The 17,009-nt window shown below is 42.5% G+C and overlaps 1 protein-coding gene across 1 annotated transcript in view; it reads right to left on the bottom strand.

Moving 5' to 3' along the window:
• PINX1 (PIN2 (TERF1) interacting telomerase inhibitor 1) overlaps nt 1–12,392 on the bottom strand; it is a 50,081-nt gene extending 37,689 nt beyond the window's left edge. The window contains exons 1-5 of the mRNA XM_069485080.1: nt 12,268–12,392; nt 8,337–8,446; nt 6,566–6,658; nt 5,027–5,105; nt 2,528–2,620 (exon numbers count right to left, since the gene is read on the bottom strand). Of these exons, the coding sequence (XP_069341181.1) occupies nt 2,528–2,620; nt 5,027–5,105; nt 6,566–6,658; nt 8,337–8,446; nt 12,268–12,286 (394 nt within the window). The 5' untranslated portion in view covers nt 12,287–12,392. The remainder of the gene's footprint in view (nt 1–2,527; nt 2,621–5,026; nt 5,106–6,565; nt 6,659–8,336; nt 8,447–12,267) is intronic.
• Nucleotides 12,393–17,009: the final 4,617 nt, after the last annotated feature.

Raw genomic sequence — 17,009 nt, 5'->3', positions numbered from 1 at the left:
AACTGAGGGGAAAAAAAGCAATGTTCTTTTGACGACATCTCACTGTATAGATACCAAACCTCAAAAATGGTTTTGTATAAATTGACATTTCCCCCCTCTGCAGATACAGCCTCACCAGACATTTTTTGAAAAGAAACCACGTTGGAGTTAGGCTTTTAAACAAATATGGATAAAACTGACTTTTAAAATTATATAATAAATTATTTCAAATTTGGGGCTACAGAAAGGAATATATATATATATCAGAATATCAGAACTAAAATGCTATAGCCAATACTTAGTAACAAATTTTACAACACTATTTGCTACTGTAATCTTACTAAAGTAAAATTTTTATCTTCACTCTTCACCAAGCTATATAAAAATGCCATCTTCCTGTGTTTTAATTTCCGGGACTGCATAGAAGTTCTAATCATCCTCACCAACTAAGTGAATTACTTTTATTATGAGCATACTCACTGGCTAAAATCCTAATTATCTGTAATGTTGAAAAAGCACAAGTTCCACACAATGAGTCGTTTCTGAAAAATCGTAACACAGAACCTACATTAGACCTTAATAGTGACTTATAAATGTTTCCTCGTTTTACAAAAGAGGAAACTGAGTCTGAAAGAAGGGAACTGGTCAGGAGATTTGTCCAGAGAGCAATGGCCAGAAGCCAGGTTTCCTGTGATCTGAGATGGCCCACCTTGGAGACTACACAAGCCTTCACTGTGGGCTGGGGCTGGACAGGCAATCACCGTTCTCTTCACTGGCTGGGTTTTTGCTCCCCTCTCTCCTCTTTTCTACTTAGTCCCAGCCTGCATGTCCTCTAGCTCCCCACTCCATCTCCCCTTCTACCTTTCCGACACTGTATCTTGAACTTTCTTCCCTGCACACCCATTCCCCCTTCCCTCCACGCAGGGCTAAAGAACACACAAGCCTCACTTTACGGGAGAACACAAAGGCACAGCGCACCAAGCAGTGTGATAGGGTCGCCCAGCAAGGGAGTGGCTTAGCTAGAAATAGAAAGCAGACACTCCCGGCATCCACGAGATTAAAGTGGATTAAAGCGCTTTACCCCAGCTTCAGCAAATGCTTCAGATGAAATCACGCATGCAGTCAGGTACTAAAGGACAATCAGAAGATTCTATTTGCAAAAGTAAAAGCTTAAAGGGCTGCTATACCATCCAAAAGTTACAGGTCACTTTTAATTTCATTAATTTGCTCTGTAACAACACTCATCTGCTCTATCTGTTTTTTTTTCTACAGGGTATAATGAAAAAAGAAGGGATATCTGAGGGACTGGGTATGAAATGACCATTTACCCTCCCCTCAAAGACTGAGGGGCCAACAAGGCCTATTTCTCTTCCGCAGCAGACTAAGGGCGGATGAAGGGGAGCCCTGGTCAGAAGCCCTGCAGCTAAGCAGGAAGAGGGAGGCAGGAGGAACGCGGGAGGCGCACCTGCTGGGAGAAGGGGAGCGGCGGCTTTCTGGCACCAGCTCCCCCGCTGCACAGCTCTCCCTCACACTCTCACTCTAACCGAACCCAGACTTACCTACTGGGGTCCTGGCCCCAAATGAGAAACACCATCAACAGTTCAGAGCAGTGGGAATTCCGGCTCCCCCTGCTGCCCAGGCAGTTCCAGGAGGTAAGGACTCCACCACCATGGCAACGAGACTAAAGCAAGAGATGGGCTTTTCCTGGCATATGGAGGTAGGAACACGCATCCCACCTCCCAGAGAACCACCAAATGGTGACTAAGTATCACCACATAACCATCATCATACTTATTATACTTTAAGACTATTGTGTAATAAGTAGGCTTTTGTGGCTGGAAAGCACATTTAATTCATGATACTGTTCTATGGGAAACCACCTGGGGAGTTGGTAAGTGCGAATTAAATTGTTTCCAACCAGTACAAGACCGCCACCTGGTGGCTAAAGGGGACAACTGCACACACAAATGACCACGTGGCGGGTAGTGATGGAGGAAGATGGGATGGACCACCCAGCTCTCAAACACCCTAACACTAGCTGACAATGACCCTGGAATGCCTATACGTTAACACTCCGTGACACAGAAACTAGAATAATACAAGGGTCTGCTAGGGAGTTCAATTTATAATACTGGAGTTCTCAATACAGACCGTCATTCTCTCAACTGGCACAATAGGAACTATTCAACACCAACATTCAGCTCGCAAAGAAATGAAAAATGTAGCTAAAAATGTTGAGCAATAAATTAAAATCACTTTCCAACCTAGCCACATAAAGTCTTTTCCTTTAAATAGTAAGCTGACTTCCATTTTCAGCTATGCCATCTTTCCTGTAAAGCTAACCTGGGCCCATCTCAGATCTACTGAACCTGAATCTGCATTTTAACAAGACTCACGGTCAACGCGGAGACTTCAGCACTGCTTCATCAGCCCAGTCACACTGTCCACACAACAAGACGTCACTGCTGGCCAGGAGCTAAAAATGCTTCAAGAAACTCAGCACAAACATATAGATTTTAACAACAAATAAGGAAGCGCTTAATCTTACCTTTTGTGAATTTCATATAATGAACGCGGTTTTTGGAGATTTTGGACTTCTCCTCAAGGCTAAAAGATTTCTTTTCCTTGTTGTCTAAGGAGTCTTAAAAAAAGATTTAAAAAAAAAGATGAAAGGCATTATATTAAACTCTATGTAACCATTCTCACTTACTGTCTTACAGCAAATGGTCTTAAAAATTTTAGAGCCCCATCATTTATGATTGAACTCAGATCAAATGATTAGAAATCTTTTTTAAACTGTGTACTATGGATCAGGCCAGGCTACCCTTCAGAAATTAATGAAATCTTCATTAATAATTCATTAATAAGGAAGAGAGATGAAAATTTATGTTCACACAAAAACCTATACACCAATATTCATAGTTGTATTCATAACGGTAAAATAATGAAAATAACCCACAAGTCCTTCAATGTGTGAATGTATAGCTGAGCAAACTTTGGCACAACCTTACATTGGGATATTCCTCAATAAGGAAGGAATGAGATATTCATTAAGGTAGAAACTGATACCTGATATTCAAATTGCTGTATCTGCTACTCTTTAATTAACCTTCATTACAGCTTTAATATGACATAAATTACACATGCCATATTTTAACTTAAGTCTACCAAAAGGGACCCATGTAGTTCTTATATTTATTTTATTGTGACAAATACCATAACACACAGGAGCATATATGTCTTGTTTAAGAAATCTTTACTTAATTCTTCTACATTATCTTCTAAAAGCCTTATTGTTAAACTTATATTCTTGCTAATAAATCCACCTGGAATTGCTTTTGTATATGGTATGGGGTAGGGGTCAAGTTTGATTTTTTTTATAAGGACAGTTAACTGTCCCCAAACCATTTACTGAAAAGGCCATTTATTCCCATGCTGTGGAGCTTAACAAAACATCTTTCACTCATACTCAAGCATCCGTGGAAAGATCACTCTCCTATTCAAGGTATAAACTGAATTGATTTACCTTGCCATTCTCAAACTCTTAATGGAGAAAAAAGTGTTTGCTTAGGGCTAAAGGTTCATCCAATGAAAGCATCATTAAACTGTACACAGAAATGAATATTTGAAACAGCTTTAATCAGTTGACTTTCAGATATATGATGCTTGCAATAAAGAGTTCACAAAAATATTTAAAAAGACAAAAAATAACATGCTGGTACGGTGCGGAGAATGAGGAACTCTTATACATCGTTGGTGGCAATGTAAATTGGTACAACTATTATGGAAAACAGTTTGGAGGTTCCTTAAAAAACTAAAAATAGAACTACCATATGATTCAACAATCCCATTACTGGTATATATGGAAAGGGAAGGAAATCAGTACATCACCAAGAGATGTCTGCACTCCCATGTTTATCGCAGCGCTATTCACAGTAGCCAAGATATGGAATCAACCCAAGTGTCCATCAAAAAATGAATGGATACAAAAAATGTGGTGCATACACAGAATGGAATACCATTATATTTAGCCTTAAAAAAAGAGTGAAATTCTGTCATTCAAGACATGGAGGAGCTCAGAGGACATTATGTTAAGTGGAATAAACCAGGCACAAAAAGATAAATACTGCACACCCTCACCAATCTGTGGAAGCCAAGAGTTGATCTCATAAAAGTAGAGGGTAGGATAGTGGTTATTAGAGGTGGAGAAGGGGCTGGGAAGGGGGATAGCCAAAGGCTGGCTAATGGATACAAAAGTCTATCTAGAGAGAAGGAATAAGTTCTAGTGTTCTATAGCCGTGGTCCCCAACCTTTTTGGCACCAGGGACCAGTTTTATGGAAGACAATTTTTTCAAGGCCTGGGGGGTGGGGGTGATGGTTTTGGGATGATTCAAGGGCTTCACATTTATTGTGCAGTCAAACCTCTCTGCTAATGATAATCTGTATTCGCAGCCACTTCCCAGCACTAGCATCACCGCCTCAGCTCCACCTCAGACCATCAGGCATTAGATTCTCATAAGGAGAACGCAGCCTGGATCCCTCGCATGTGCAGTTTACAGTAGGGCTTGCACTCCTGTGAGACTCTAAAGCCTCCGCGGTGATGCAAGTGATGGGGGGCTGCTGTAAACACAGATGCTTCCCTCCCTCACTGCCACTCCCCTCATGCTGGGCAGCCCGGTGCCTAACAGGCCACAGACTGGTACCTGTCCTCAGCCCGGGGGTTGGGGACCACAGTTCTATAGCACCATAGGGTGACTATAATGAACAACCATTTATTGTATATTTTCAAATAGCTAGAAGAGTACATTTTGAATGTTCCCCACACAAACAAATAATAAATGCCTGAGGTGACAGATATGCTAATTACCCCGATTTGATCATTATAAATTGTATAAACGTACTGAACTAGCACACTGTACCCCGTAAACATGTATAATTATGTGCCAATTAAAAAAAATAATAAAAGCAAAAAACGCTGATGAAAATATTATACACTGAGAGCTTATGTCGTCTATGAACCTGAGGGAAAGCGACTCTGTCCTCCCACCTGCTGTGTCCTGAGCATGGCAAGTGCTCAGCTCGGCCAGGAGCTGGTTGAAACCATCCTGATGTGCGATCCAGTTGTCCTGAAAACACCAAAAAAGTGAATGAGCAGCACGCCTACAGTTTGCCTACACTAAGATAAATTGCGTCTTCAAGGAAATCTGGTGGTTAATATGAAATTTTAAATGTTTCATCAAAATACTATTTGATATATTTAAATGAATTCAAGAAACAGAAACTCAAAATGTTCTTTATCCAGATCAGTATTAAGAAGGGGATTCTTAGAAGCTTAGGCCCTGATTTCAACAATCAACCTACAGTCAAATCATCAACACGCCTGTGTGCAAAATACTAAAACGAAGCAAAATAAATTACTATTTTTTTCTCACTAGGGAAAATTATGTAGCTCAAAGGACAAGAGCAGTTAGGGACCTAGAAGCTCTCTGCCTTGCTAAATAGCACTTAAAATATTTTGCCCAATTCTAATTACTTGTACTGACCCCAATTTTACAAAACTCTGGGGAAGGGGAGGAGGAAGGACCTCAAGTCCCCTGAATCAATGAGCCCCCATTTGTAAAGTGGTTAACTAACTAGTAAGTTCATCATAACAAAGAGAATCTGAATCTTCAAACAATATAAAGCACTGGCATACAAGGTTTCAATGTACGAATTTGCCTCATACACATTCTTAAGCTTTGTTAAGAATACCTAAGGTAAATGCACATTGAGTAGGTTTACTGAGCAACGCTTCTCCTAAGAAAATAAGTATGTCTGTGTTATCTTTCTCTCAACAACTACACTGGAAATCAACTTTATAGAAACGCTTTCCTTAGTGTCTGAAAATTTTAGCTGCTCCAACCCATTACTCAGAGCTCCTGAACTCATCAAAGTCAGTCAGTTTACCTAAAGCAATCCTCCAGATTTTCTACCAGATTCTGTTGGCTGCAAAAATTTAGCAACAAAACTTTCAGCTTAGACACTTGTTTGTTAAAGGGAATGAAAATGAAAAACATGGCAGGCCACTAATTTTTAATTACAGTGCCACATTTTCAAAGTGTCAGCGTTCAAGAGGAAATGTGAATAAATTCAACTGCTGTATACAACAGACAGAGACAGACAGTGGTGTTTGTTTCTTGTAGTATTTCTAAACACCACTTTCTTATAGTATTTCTAAAAGTAAATGCCACCAAGTTTTCATGATATAAACATGTTATATCGGAACACAGGTAAAGATTTTAAAAATTCCTTTCTGTCCTGAAATGAATATTTCTATAAAAATAAAACTTTTTGCTAAGTTTAGCAACAAACTAGTTTGGATCTCTGAGGCATAAGCAAGCAAAGGACCCATGAGCACAATAATTATGGCAAAGTGACGGCACGTTTCACCTAAAGCACCAGCTTAGCCAGGGGCTCTTTATTTATCCAAAACGTGCTTGAGGAGTTAAAAATGGATCAATCAACTGGACTGGGTTAAAATTTTTATATTGACAAAACTGAAATCAGCCATGCAAGGACAACCCCCAGCAGGCACCGCGTTGCTCACTTCGTTATTGATTGTCGCTCCAAGTCCCAGGTGGTTATTTTTAACTTGAACTCTAATGTGATCTGTGGCTCCTTGCTCCTGAGCCCCTAAACCCTGTGGAGATTAAACACAAAGAGTTAGCATTTTTACCAGGTAGAAAGGGAGATTACCTTTCTTCCTTCCAGCATTCAACTAACTACTAAACACCTAGAGCGAGGCACTATCCTCAGAGGATCCAGTCTAAAGGATTCCCACAAGATATGTTCGTAATACCAAGGGTGCACGTCAATGACAGTTCTTCAAGCTGAGAGCAACAAAAGGCCCCTGAGAACACTAGTGGACCATGCCTCTCGCTGACACTCAGCAGCAGAGCACTGCCACAACGACAGAAGCCCACCATGGGTGTCCTAGGTGTTGTGAGTCCACAGCTCTCTCCATCAAATACTTTTACAAAACAATGAGGAAGCAGGCAGAGGGGACTCCGAGTCCCTTGTCTCAGTTAGCACTCACTAGTAAGATGTTCCAGGTAAGGGGGAGAGCAAATGCAAAGACCCTAAGGTGAAAAAGACCTCGGTATACTGGAGAACCTCAGTACCCAGGAAAGCTTCAGCAATGAATGAAGAAGTAAGATGGCAGGAAGAGGACAGACTGAAAATGACCTTGGAAGTTATGGCAGGAATTCAGATTTTATTTTAAACACAATGGGAAACCACTGGTCATTCAAGCAACGGAATGACCTGATCTAATTTCCATATTTTACAAGATCACTCTGGCTATTGTATGGCAAATAGGCCAGGGGAGAAAAAGAAGGGAGGCAGAGGAGCAGCTGAGAGGCTGAGGAGGGCATCAGAGCGAGGATGACTCTGGCTGGACCAGGGCGGGAGCGAGCATGACTCCTGGGCTTCTGCCTTGAGCAGGTGGGTGGATGGTATTATTTGCAAAAATGGGGAAAATTTGAGAAGGAAAAGATTTGAGGGATCAAGAGTTTTATACTAAAAATGATCCCTTTGAGATGCTTACTTGAGTGGAAATGTCAACTAAGCTGGTGAATGTATAAATTTGGAGCTCAGAAGACAGAACTAGACTAGATACAGAAAAATGGCAGTTCCCTGACCTCAAATAATTTAAAGTGTGGCTTGGGAATGAATGAAATCACCGGAGCAAACTACAGCAACGGGCCTGGGGCTGAACCCCAAGGAGGTGCAACAATCACATGTCTGGAGGAGGAAGAAAAGACAGCAATGAATTTAGGAATGGCTGGTGAGGTAAAAGCAAGAACAGGAGAGAGGGCAGTACTGTGGAAGCCAAGACAAGTATTTCAAGGAGACAGCAGTCACTTATGTCCAATGCTGCTACCGAGTTAAGTGATGTGAGAACAATGCGTCCACTAAAGACCTTAACAAAAATCATTTAAGTGGAAAGATACCAGTAGAAGCCCTACTGGAGTCAAAAATAAATAGGATGTGAGGAAAAGAAAAAAAAAATGTAGTCTAGTTACAAAGGAGAATAAAATATAAAACTCTGAGGGGTAAATATGATTCCATGAGCAACTAGTTAAAAGGTACTATCTACAAAAGATGCTAATCACGGCATTTCAATGATAAACAGTGTTGGCATTTATGTCCAATTCTAATATTATTATCATAAGGTCATGAAAATTTTTGATTTGGGATCAAAATTACTTATTGATCCAAAACATAAACTTCTCTCAGTCTCATAAGAAGGATGTTTTTTCTCCCGATCTGTAATCTCTTTGCATGGCTCAGATTATTTTTGCTGTTCCCCAAAATACCTTTCCTTTAGACCACCCCATCTTCTCCAGCATCCTCTGGCCAAACTTGGAATCGTCATTACTCCACGCAGTGTTTCTTGGATCCACAGCCCACTTCTGCTTCCGCCGACCTAGAAATGAAGAAGTATCTCATCAGCAATTCGTATTTCAGATCTGGAAGATACCACACAGATACACACACACATACTAATACATGACACACGCACACACACTTGCATAAAATATGACACACATTATGATACAGATGTTAGATTCAACATCCAATAGAATGTTAATAGGCTGGATCGTGTATCCCGGTTTCCCTAATAACGGTATATTCTCAACATATAAATTGGCCTCATAAGATTAAAACTGAAGTGTTCCCTCCCAATGTGACAAACTGAAATCAGCTCAATATACCAGAGTTGGGCCTTCCACCTTCAGCCATCGGCAGCCAGTGAAGGCCCCTCCCAACACCAGCACGGGCATCACCAGCAGTTGTAGCAGCTTCCGCCGCGATGCATCATGTGCCAAACGCTACCCACAATTAGACTTAATTTTCACAGTAACCCAATTAGGGTAGATACTATCATCTCTCCTTGCAGATGAGAAAATCTGAGGCTTAGAGAAAAAAATCTACCTAACATACCCAAGTGAAAACCAGACCCTTTAAACAAATCAAAGTCCTACTGACTTCAAAGCTTCTATTCCTAACGCACAATATACAGCAGCCATTATGCTCCTAGGGAGAGGCAACTGCACCTTCCACACAAGTGACCTACAGATGGGACACCATCCCGTCGCACGGGGATGCCCTAATGCCACATGACTGCTGCTGTAAACTTCTAGAATAAACTATCGATTTCTTTTTTGGCACTTAACAGTCTACTGTGATACAGTTATTTATAGCTATCTTTTATGTTTACTATTAGACCATAATCTCCTTAAGGCTCACATTCATGTCTTCTTTTTTCTTATGTTTCATTGCAAGAAGTATAAAAACACTTTGCCCATAGCAGGCACTCAATAAATATGTGAATGAATATATAAATGAATGAAAAAGAAAGAAGGAAGGAAGGAGGGAGGAAAGAAAAGGCAAAAAGGAAGAACGATAATTGAATTAAGGGAATCTGGGGAAGACCTTGGGAACTCCCGACACAAGCTGGAATGGCAGTGTATACAGCATAGCACTGAACCTCAGGGTAGGATGCCCTGAATCTGCAGAATCACTATTTGGAACAATGGGGTTAACTATCTTCTAGTGGGGGCCTCCTCCTATTTGGAGATCTAACATTATGGTTCTGTCAGTATACATTTTGTGGTAACGCCAATAAAAACCGCCCATACAACAGCTGCAAGGGACTTCAGTCACTCTGTGCTTGCACCACATGACCTATGCCAGGACTCAGCTTACTCTAAAGGATGTGCTCAGTCCCAAGAGCCAGGGACAGAAGTTTCATCTCTTTATTTATCCAAAGACACTTTCAGATATTCAGGAGTTCAAAATACGCCACCCATGTATTTTTATTAAAAACTAATTCAAGACATATTCAAGATGGAGGAAACTGCAATATAATATAAAATTTTAATGCAATGAGAATTAAAAATCCATTAACTATAGTATTGTGATTTGATTACAAAATGTAATGACTTGCAAGTGTCAAAGATTGGTCTAGAAAAGGAAAGAGTCTGAAAAAAGTAATGTCTCAATAAATAATCTGAGTCTAAAACACCAAATTATATAAAGACTGGAAAGTGAGGATGATAAATGAAATTACTGTCTTATCCAGGGAGAAGTTTGTGTAAGCTAGATTTCTTGTCTTACATTGGAGAGACCTAACAAAGTAACGTTTAATAATTAGACAAATATAGGATAAAGAATGTTTTTGAAAAACACCAAGAAAATCACTAGACTTTAAAAAATAGAAAAAGTGCCTGTGGTGATGAAAGGAAACAAAATACAATCCATATGACAAAGGAAAACAAAGGAAACAGCATATTTAACAAAGGGAAAATGTTCACTAACTGCAACCTAACTTGGCATGTACGCTAAGTGAAAGCCTAACTTGGGAGTATGTTCTTTTAACAAGCAACTGAGCCTGAGTCAATTGCAGACAGCTGAGCCCCAGTCAACTGCAGGCAGCCAGCTGATTCAAATACAGCAAATGCAAAGGCTGAGCTGTAACCAATTAAATTACCTCTGTACCTCACTTCCCTTTACTGTCCATAAATGCTGCCTGGCCACGTAGCAGGCCAGAGTTCTTATAACCTGTTCTGGTTCTGTGGGCTGCCCAATTCTCAAATCATTCTTTGCTCAATCAAACTCTGTTAAATTTATCTAGTCTAAGGTTTTTCCTTTTAACACTAATCCTAAATATCTAATCACAGAGAATGCTGTAAACATTAATTTAGTAAATTATAAAAAAAAGAACAACACAAAATACTATATATCATGAGAAAGATTTGAAAATTTGGAATAATCATGGGGAGAGAAAAACGGAAAATATTCTCTTGAAAAGCAATTTGAACTACTGATGTCTACAAATGTTAATAGCACTTTATATCTCTATAGCACCTGCGACTTTTCAAACTATTTTCATGTTCAACATCTCACTGATTTTTTTAAGGCAATCTAGTGATGAAGGTAACAAGTGAAGTTTTTTAATAGCCTCACAAAAACTGATCAAGGAAATAGACATAAAAGAATGGCAAAGCCAGGGCCAGTGTTCCCAAGTGCATGCTGAATTAAGTATACATTAAAGACTAGAGAACCAGAAGAGAGCTTAACTATCTAGGCTCTAATCTGGACTGCTCATTTTTACAGACCAAGAAATAGAGCCCACAGATTCACTGCCTAAAACATATTCCTTTCTATGAGTCCCCATTTAAGAACAGTAGAAAACTGCTGGTCTCAGTGGCAAGAACATAAAGATGTACAGATAACTAGACCAAGTTTGCCACTTTCTAGCTCAACGACTTGGGGCAAATTATTTCCTCTGAATTTCAATTTCTGCCCCTGGAAAATAGAGGCGGTGCCCGACCCATTTCGTACCGTGCTCCTAGTGCTCCATCCTCCTAGAAATTAGGATGCCTGACAGCATTTATTTCACAAACCCTCGTGCAGGTGCAGGTGATCTGTTAAATAAGCTGTTTCGGTTCATTGCTCACTACACAGCTTTCAAAGAAAGTTAAGGACGGGTTTTTCATGGCCAAAGCACGACTGCCATCTGGTGGCCAGCAGCCTTAGCTACAGGCGCCATTCAGAAGTGAAACAGCCTCTTCAGAAACAGGAAATTTACTGACTTCACCCCAAAGTGAGGGTAAACGTCAAAGGCAAAAGGAGGCAGGACAGGGGCCTGCGGCCAACCCTTCATTGACGGAGTAATTCCACTACCCAAGTCAAAACCGTCAGTCTTACGTAGAATTACTCATTAGCCCTGTAACCCGCCCCTCCAAAGAAAAGGCTGTCTTCTTGTGTTTGATATTTCTAAACCGTTTGTTTTTCTTTTCCTGAGTCCAACACATCTTCGATAACGAGATTACACTGCCTGATGTGATCCTTCCGGCCCAACCTCCCGTTTTTGACCTGAGGAAGCTGAGACCCGGGGAGTGAAGAAACCAGTACGGGTCCATAGGACCGGCGGCTGCAGGGCCAGGCCCAGGACCCGACATCCTGACCCCCTTTCGAACCCCGCGCACATCCCAGGTCTGAGTGTGAGGACACGCGTCTCGGGGAGACACTCGCGGTCAGACTGCCGCTAACTTCGGGGAAGTGCCGGCTTGGCAAACCGCCGCGGCGGGCAGGGCGAGCCGGGCCGGGCTCCCCAGCCCCCAGATCCCCGGCCTTTGACGCCCCCGCCCAGGGCGCGCCGGAGACCCGCGGCCCCAGCCACTCGGCACTGCCGCGCGCGGCCCCCGGCATCATAAGATCGCCGCCGCGTCCGACACTCACGCTCAGCCAGCATGGACATGTCGCAGAGCCTGTGACACGGGGACCTCCGGACCGGGCGACTGTGGCCACCGGGCAGCAGCTGTCTCAAGAGAAGCTACAAGCGCCAGACTCGTCGGCCAGGTGGATTGCAGCGGCCGGCGCGCATGCTGGTGACGTCAGTGACGCGCGACGGCCTCCTGAGCCACGCGGCGGCCGGGAGGCGGGGCGGTGGCCGCCCGGCGGGAGGCGGAGGCGGAGGCCGTACTCGTCGCTCATTGGCTACAGCGGGATGCGTACGAATGGATTGGATATGCGCAGATGCCTCCTAGAGCGCGGGCTCAGCGACTGCTCTGCGCGAGGACTACCTGTGGCGGCTTCCTCGTTGACTTCTAAATAAATGTCCGCGTGGTGCATACGGGAGAGAGGTCGGGACTCTGCCCTCAAGCACTTTAGTCTCTTGGGGAGAAGAAGTGTGTAAACAGCCGTCCTTAGGGCCGTCAGTGTTATATGAACCGTGCAGACAAGGATTCTGGAAAACTCAGCTGGACAGGAGGACTTTGCACCGTGACGTCCCATCCCTTCTTCACGGCCTACCTCTGCCCTCTGATATCAATAGACAGATGATAGATAGATCTGATATCCCTCCATCTATTGGTCTGTCTGCGGGATCCCACGTTAAGCGGATAACTAATTGTGGAGAAAAATGTTCTCTCTTTAAATAACGCGATGCCTTCAACAAGGCAGAAGTTTTTATTTATTTCCTCCACTACAGCCCACACATTGGAACTTTGTCTTTATCACATCCATCTGTGTATTCATACCAGCACCTAGCAAAATGATTTCAGTATGGTAGGGCTTCCATAGATGTTTGCTAAAGTAAAGTGACTGTCTCCAGGGCAGTTAAGAGACAGACAGTGACAATTTCAGGTAGAGTAAAGGCATGTTTTTGGCCAGGTGAGTCTCCAGTGAACTGCAGATGACAGTGCAGACAGAAGCCTTCCCCACATAAATGGAAGATAAAGTACCACCCAGGTGTAGAAAGAAACTATGTGAAGAACTAGATTTTTGTTTTAAATGAAACCCTTCAACTAGGAATCTAGACAAACAAGGTAAACCCCTCTGGTTAGAAAGAAGAAACAAAAGGACATTTATAGCTATCAGTGAATACCCAGGGGGGATGAGGAAATGGAAATGAATGGAATTTTCACGGCCACGGCAGGGAGCAGGTAAATTGTGACATAGGGGACAATATTAAAGTAGGAAGTTGGACTCAGGAAGACAGGATCATGGACACTTCAGGATAATGAACAGACCTATTTAATTATACCAGAGAAAATGGAAGGTAGTTACATACAATGAAGAATAGTGAGTTGGTCAGGAAGTCAGTGTTTTCCAAGTCCCATGAATGTTGGTATATGATTTCAGGAAGATAATTTCTCCCTTAGTGCATCTTACCTCAGGCTCATTCCCTCTTACCACAAAGGGGCTTTGTCTCAAGAGCTATGGGAAGCCATGGAAGAATTTTGAGTAGGGGTAATACACCTTATAGTTTCTAGAAGATCCCTATGGCTGCTCTGTGGAGAACAGATAGAATTACAAGGTGCCCAAAGTAAAAATTAATAAAATATATTGAACCAAGGCAAGAAAACACCTAAGGGAAAGAAAATGAGATGAAGACAGAAGTTTTAAAAAAGTGTCAGCTAGGAAGTGGTAGAAGTGGAAGAGAGGCAAAGAAGATCTAACATACATATAAAATTGGAGTCTTTGAAGAAAAACAAAACAATGGAATAAAACTAACGTTTAAAACTCTAATCCTAGAAAACTCACCAGAAATAAAGGAACATCTGAATCTATATTGGAAGGGTTCATCAAGTCCCTGGGAAAATTGTCCTACAACAATCAACTTTAAGACATATCATAGTACAATAATTAGACTTTATTAAAGAGAAAGTCCATAGGAAAAATAGTGATTGTAATTAAAGTTGAATAAATAACAAAGGCAAAGGAATTAAGTCCAGATTAGACTCTCAGTATTAATATAGAAAGCAAGGCAGTCCAGGCACGGTGGCCCATGCCTGTAATCCTAGCACTCTGCTGAGGCCAAGGCGGGAGGATTGCTTGAGCTCAGGAGTTCAAGACCAGCCTGAGCAAGCGTGAGACCTCGTCTCTACTAAAAATAGAAAAAACTAGCTGGGTGTGATGGCATGCACCTGTAGTCCCAGCTATTTGGAAGGCTGAGGCAAGAGGATTGCTTGAACCCAGGAGTTTGAGGTTGCTGTGAGCTAGGCTGATGCCACAGCACTCTAGCCTGGGCAACAGAGCGAGACTGTCTCAAAAAAAAAAAAAAAAAAACCAAAACACTTGAAGCGCCTTATGACTTACTAAAATACATGAACTATAGATTTTTTAAAAAATAAGAAGAAATCAGGACAAAGAGAGAAAATATGGGTAGGAAAAATAAGGTTAGTTAAGGATAAAGTTAGCATATAAAAATGATGCACACCGTAAATGTCAGCTGAAGTTTCAAGGTGAGCTACAAACTTGGCCGTGAGCATGCAGCATTCAGTGCAAAGAGAAAAATAGTGTATAATGCTAACTAATAATAATGGCTAAGATTGCTTATTATAATACTATGTAGGAGTCCTTGTTCTAAATATTTTATGTGTATTATTCCATTTACTCTTCACAAAATCCCTGGGAGATGGGTGGTATTATTGTCTATATTACAGATGAGAAAACTAAGGCATGAGATATTAACATGTTTATACAGATGGTAAGAACCAAAAAATGCCCAGGCATTCTGATCCCAGAGATGAAACTACTATTTTAATAATTGACTCTTGGCACTACATGGATAAGGCTGCCCTGTGGATTTGGGATCTCACATAAAAGGTGAGGTTATTTACAGGAGTCACCAGAGAGAAGAATTATGTCTCTGAGAGCAGAGGAAACAGAAATGGGCAAAGGAATTGCCCAATGGGATTCATCTTTCTGGCCTTGTTGAAAAAGTGGGCAAACTATTGAGAAGGGGGATTCTAGTGGGTGGCCCGTAAGAAGATGCCCTCCAATATGGAGCCAGGCCAGGAACTAAGAAATGAGGGACTCAGGCTCAGTGTCTAGCAACCCACAGGGTCCAGGGTGGAAATAGCTCAGAACACATGGGGAAGGCACGGGGCGGGGTGTCTGGAAGCTCGGCTGTTTCCATTTTATTATCTGATAATTACTTTTTGCCCTGTTACTCTCTCCTGATCCTCAGTAAGGGCATTTGGAAAGCTCCAAGTCACCCCAGCTGTGCCTGTTGGAGTTAAACTAGAGCATCACAGTGAAGGAGTGGGCCAGCGCAGGGGTCACGGGAGGGCCAGGGACAGTGACCCGTGTGGGGCACTATTTAGCCCCACATGGACATTCACTTTCCAGGCTAAACCTAGCAGACTCTGAGGTGGTTCTTTTTAGGGTGGGGGGAAGGACAGCCACGATTGGACCACAAACATTAACAGCAAATCCAGGAATATTGTTCACCAAGCAGGAGAATCACAGAGAGAGAGAGAGAGAGAGAGAGAGATAAAAAACTCAACTGGGAGTCTATGCTCTATTCAGAGCTGATTTCCCAAAGGAATATATTTTTTCTCTTAAAGTCATCCAACATCATTTTATGAGTCTAGGCTTTCAGTCAGGGTCTATAAGGGGCCAGCTCTACTCCCCGTAAAAATGAACAGAAAGTTTTCTAAGTGTTTTCTTTCCTGCTCTTGGTTTATGTTTATGTGTCATGGCCAGGGAGAGGACAAGATCCAACAGATTTTCCATATTCCTCCTAGAGGTTTGAAAATTCCTCCCCAGATGCCCGAGGCCACTTTCCCCCTTTTGAAGGCAGTGGATGGGGAGAGTTTGCATAACAAGATCACAGTATAATTCAGATAGAGCTGGGATTTTTTTCAATGTATATATAAAAATTCTTAAATATTCCTTTGTGTTCTACGTTTTTCCTAAGCATAACATGTCATGTCAAAGGAGCCTCCGAAACCCTTTCCCTTCTTTATGCACTAGACCAGATCCCATTTTCTGTGAGCTGTGCAGGCTGCAATCTTGCCTGAAAACTTGGCATTGAGCTAGGTCAGTGCTCCCTTCCCAACATCCACTGAGGGGGATGTTGTGGGTATCTGAGAAGCAGCTCTGAAGGCCAAGGTGTCTCCTGTAGCCAGGTGATGTTGGCTTCCCCTCTTCCCCTCCTTACATTTCTCCCGCACCCACTTTTGCCTCGCAGTTTAGCAATCCCTGTGCAGATGTGTGGGAGGGGAGGAGAGAGGAGGGGAGTCTTTTCCGGAAGGCACTGCAGTGATGTAAGTGAAGCATTTGATAGATGTAGAGTGAGAAGCTGCTCTGTGGGTCTGTCTGCGCGAGAGAAGTCAGCTAGGAGCTTACAGGAGTGAGTGTGTCCCCAACACCACTCTGAGAAAAAGACTGCCACAGGGCAGCAAAGCAGCTGGAGCCCTGATCTTAAGAGTTCTAGCAGCCAAAGTAATGTCAGGTGGGACCCCGCCAACATGGATTTCTTTCACAGGCTCCCTGAGTTTGGGGCACAGACGATGAGGCCGACCAACCCTGAGCCCCAGGGGCGATCTCTCCCCCCTGTGGCATTGAAGTTCTGCAAAGGGCCCATCATTCACATCAATGGGCTGGAATCTGGGGGCAGAGGAGGTCAGGCCAGGCCTGGGAGACAAGAGGCAGAGGAGGGGGCTGGAAGGAAACAAGATAAGGAAAAAGAG

Source organism: Eulemur rufifrons, chromosome 12 (genome assembly GCF_041146395.1).
Source record: "Eulemur rufifrons isolate Redbay chromosome 12, OSU_ERuf_1, whole genome shotgun sequence".
NCBI classification, from domain to species: domain Eukaryota; kingdom Metazoa; phylum Chordata; class Mammalia; order Primates; family Lemuridae; genus Eulemur; species Eulemur rufifrons.
The sequence above is the reverse complement of the archived record's forward strand: the minus strand, read 5'-3'. Positions and strand labels throughout refer to the sequence as shown.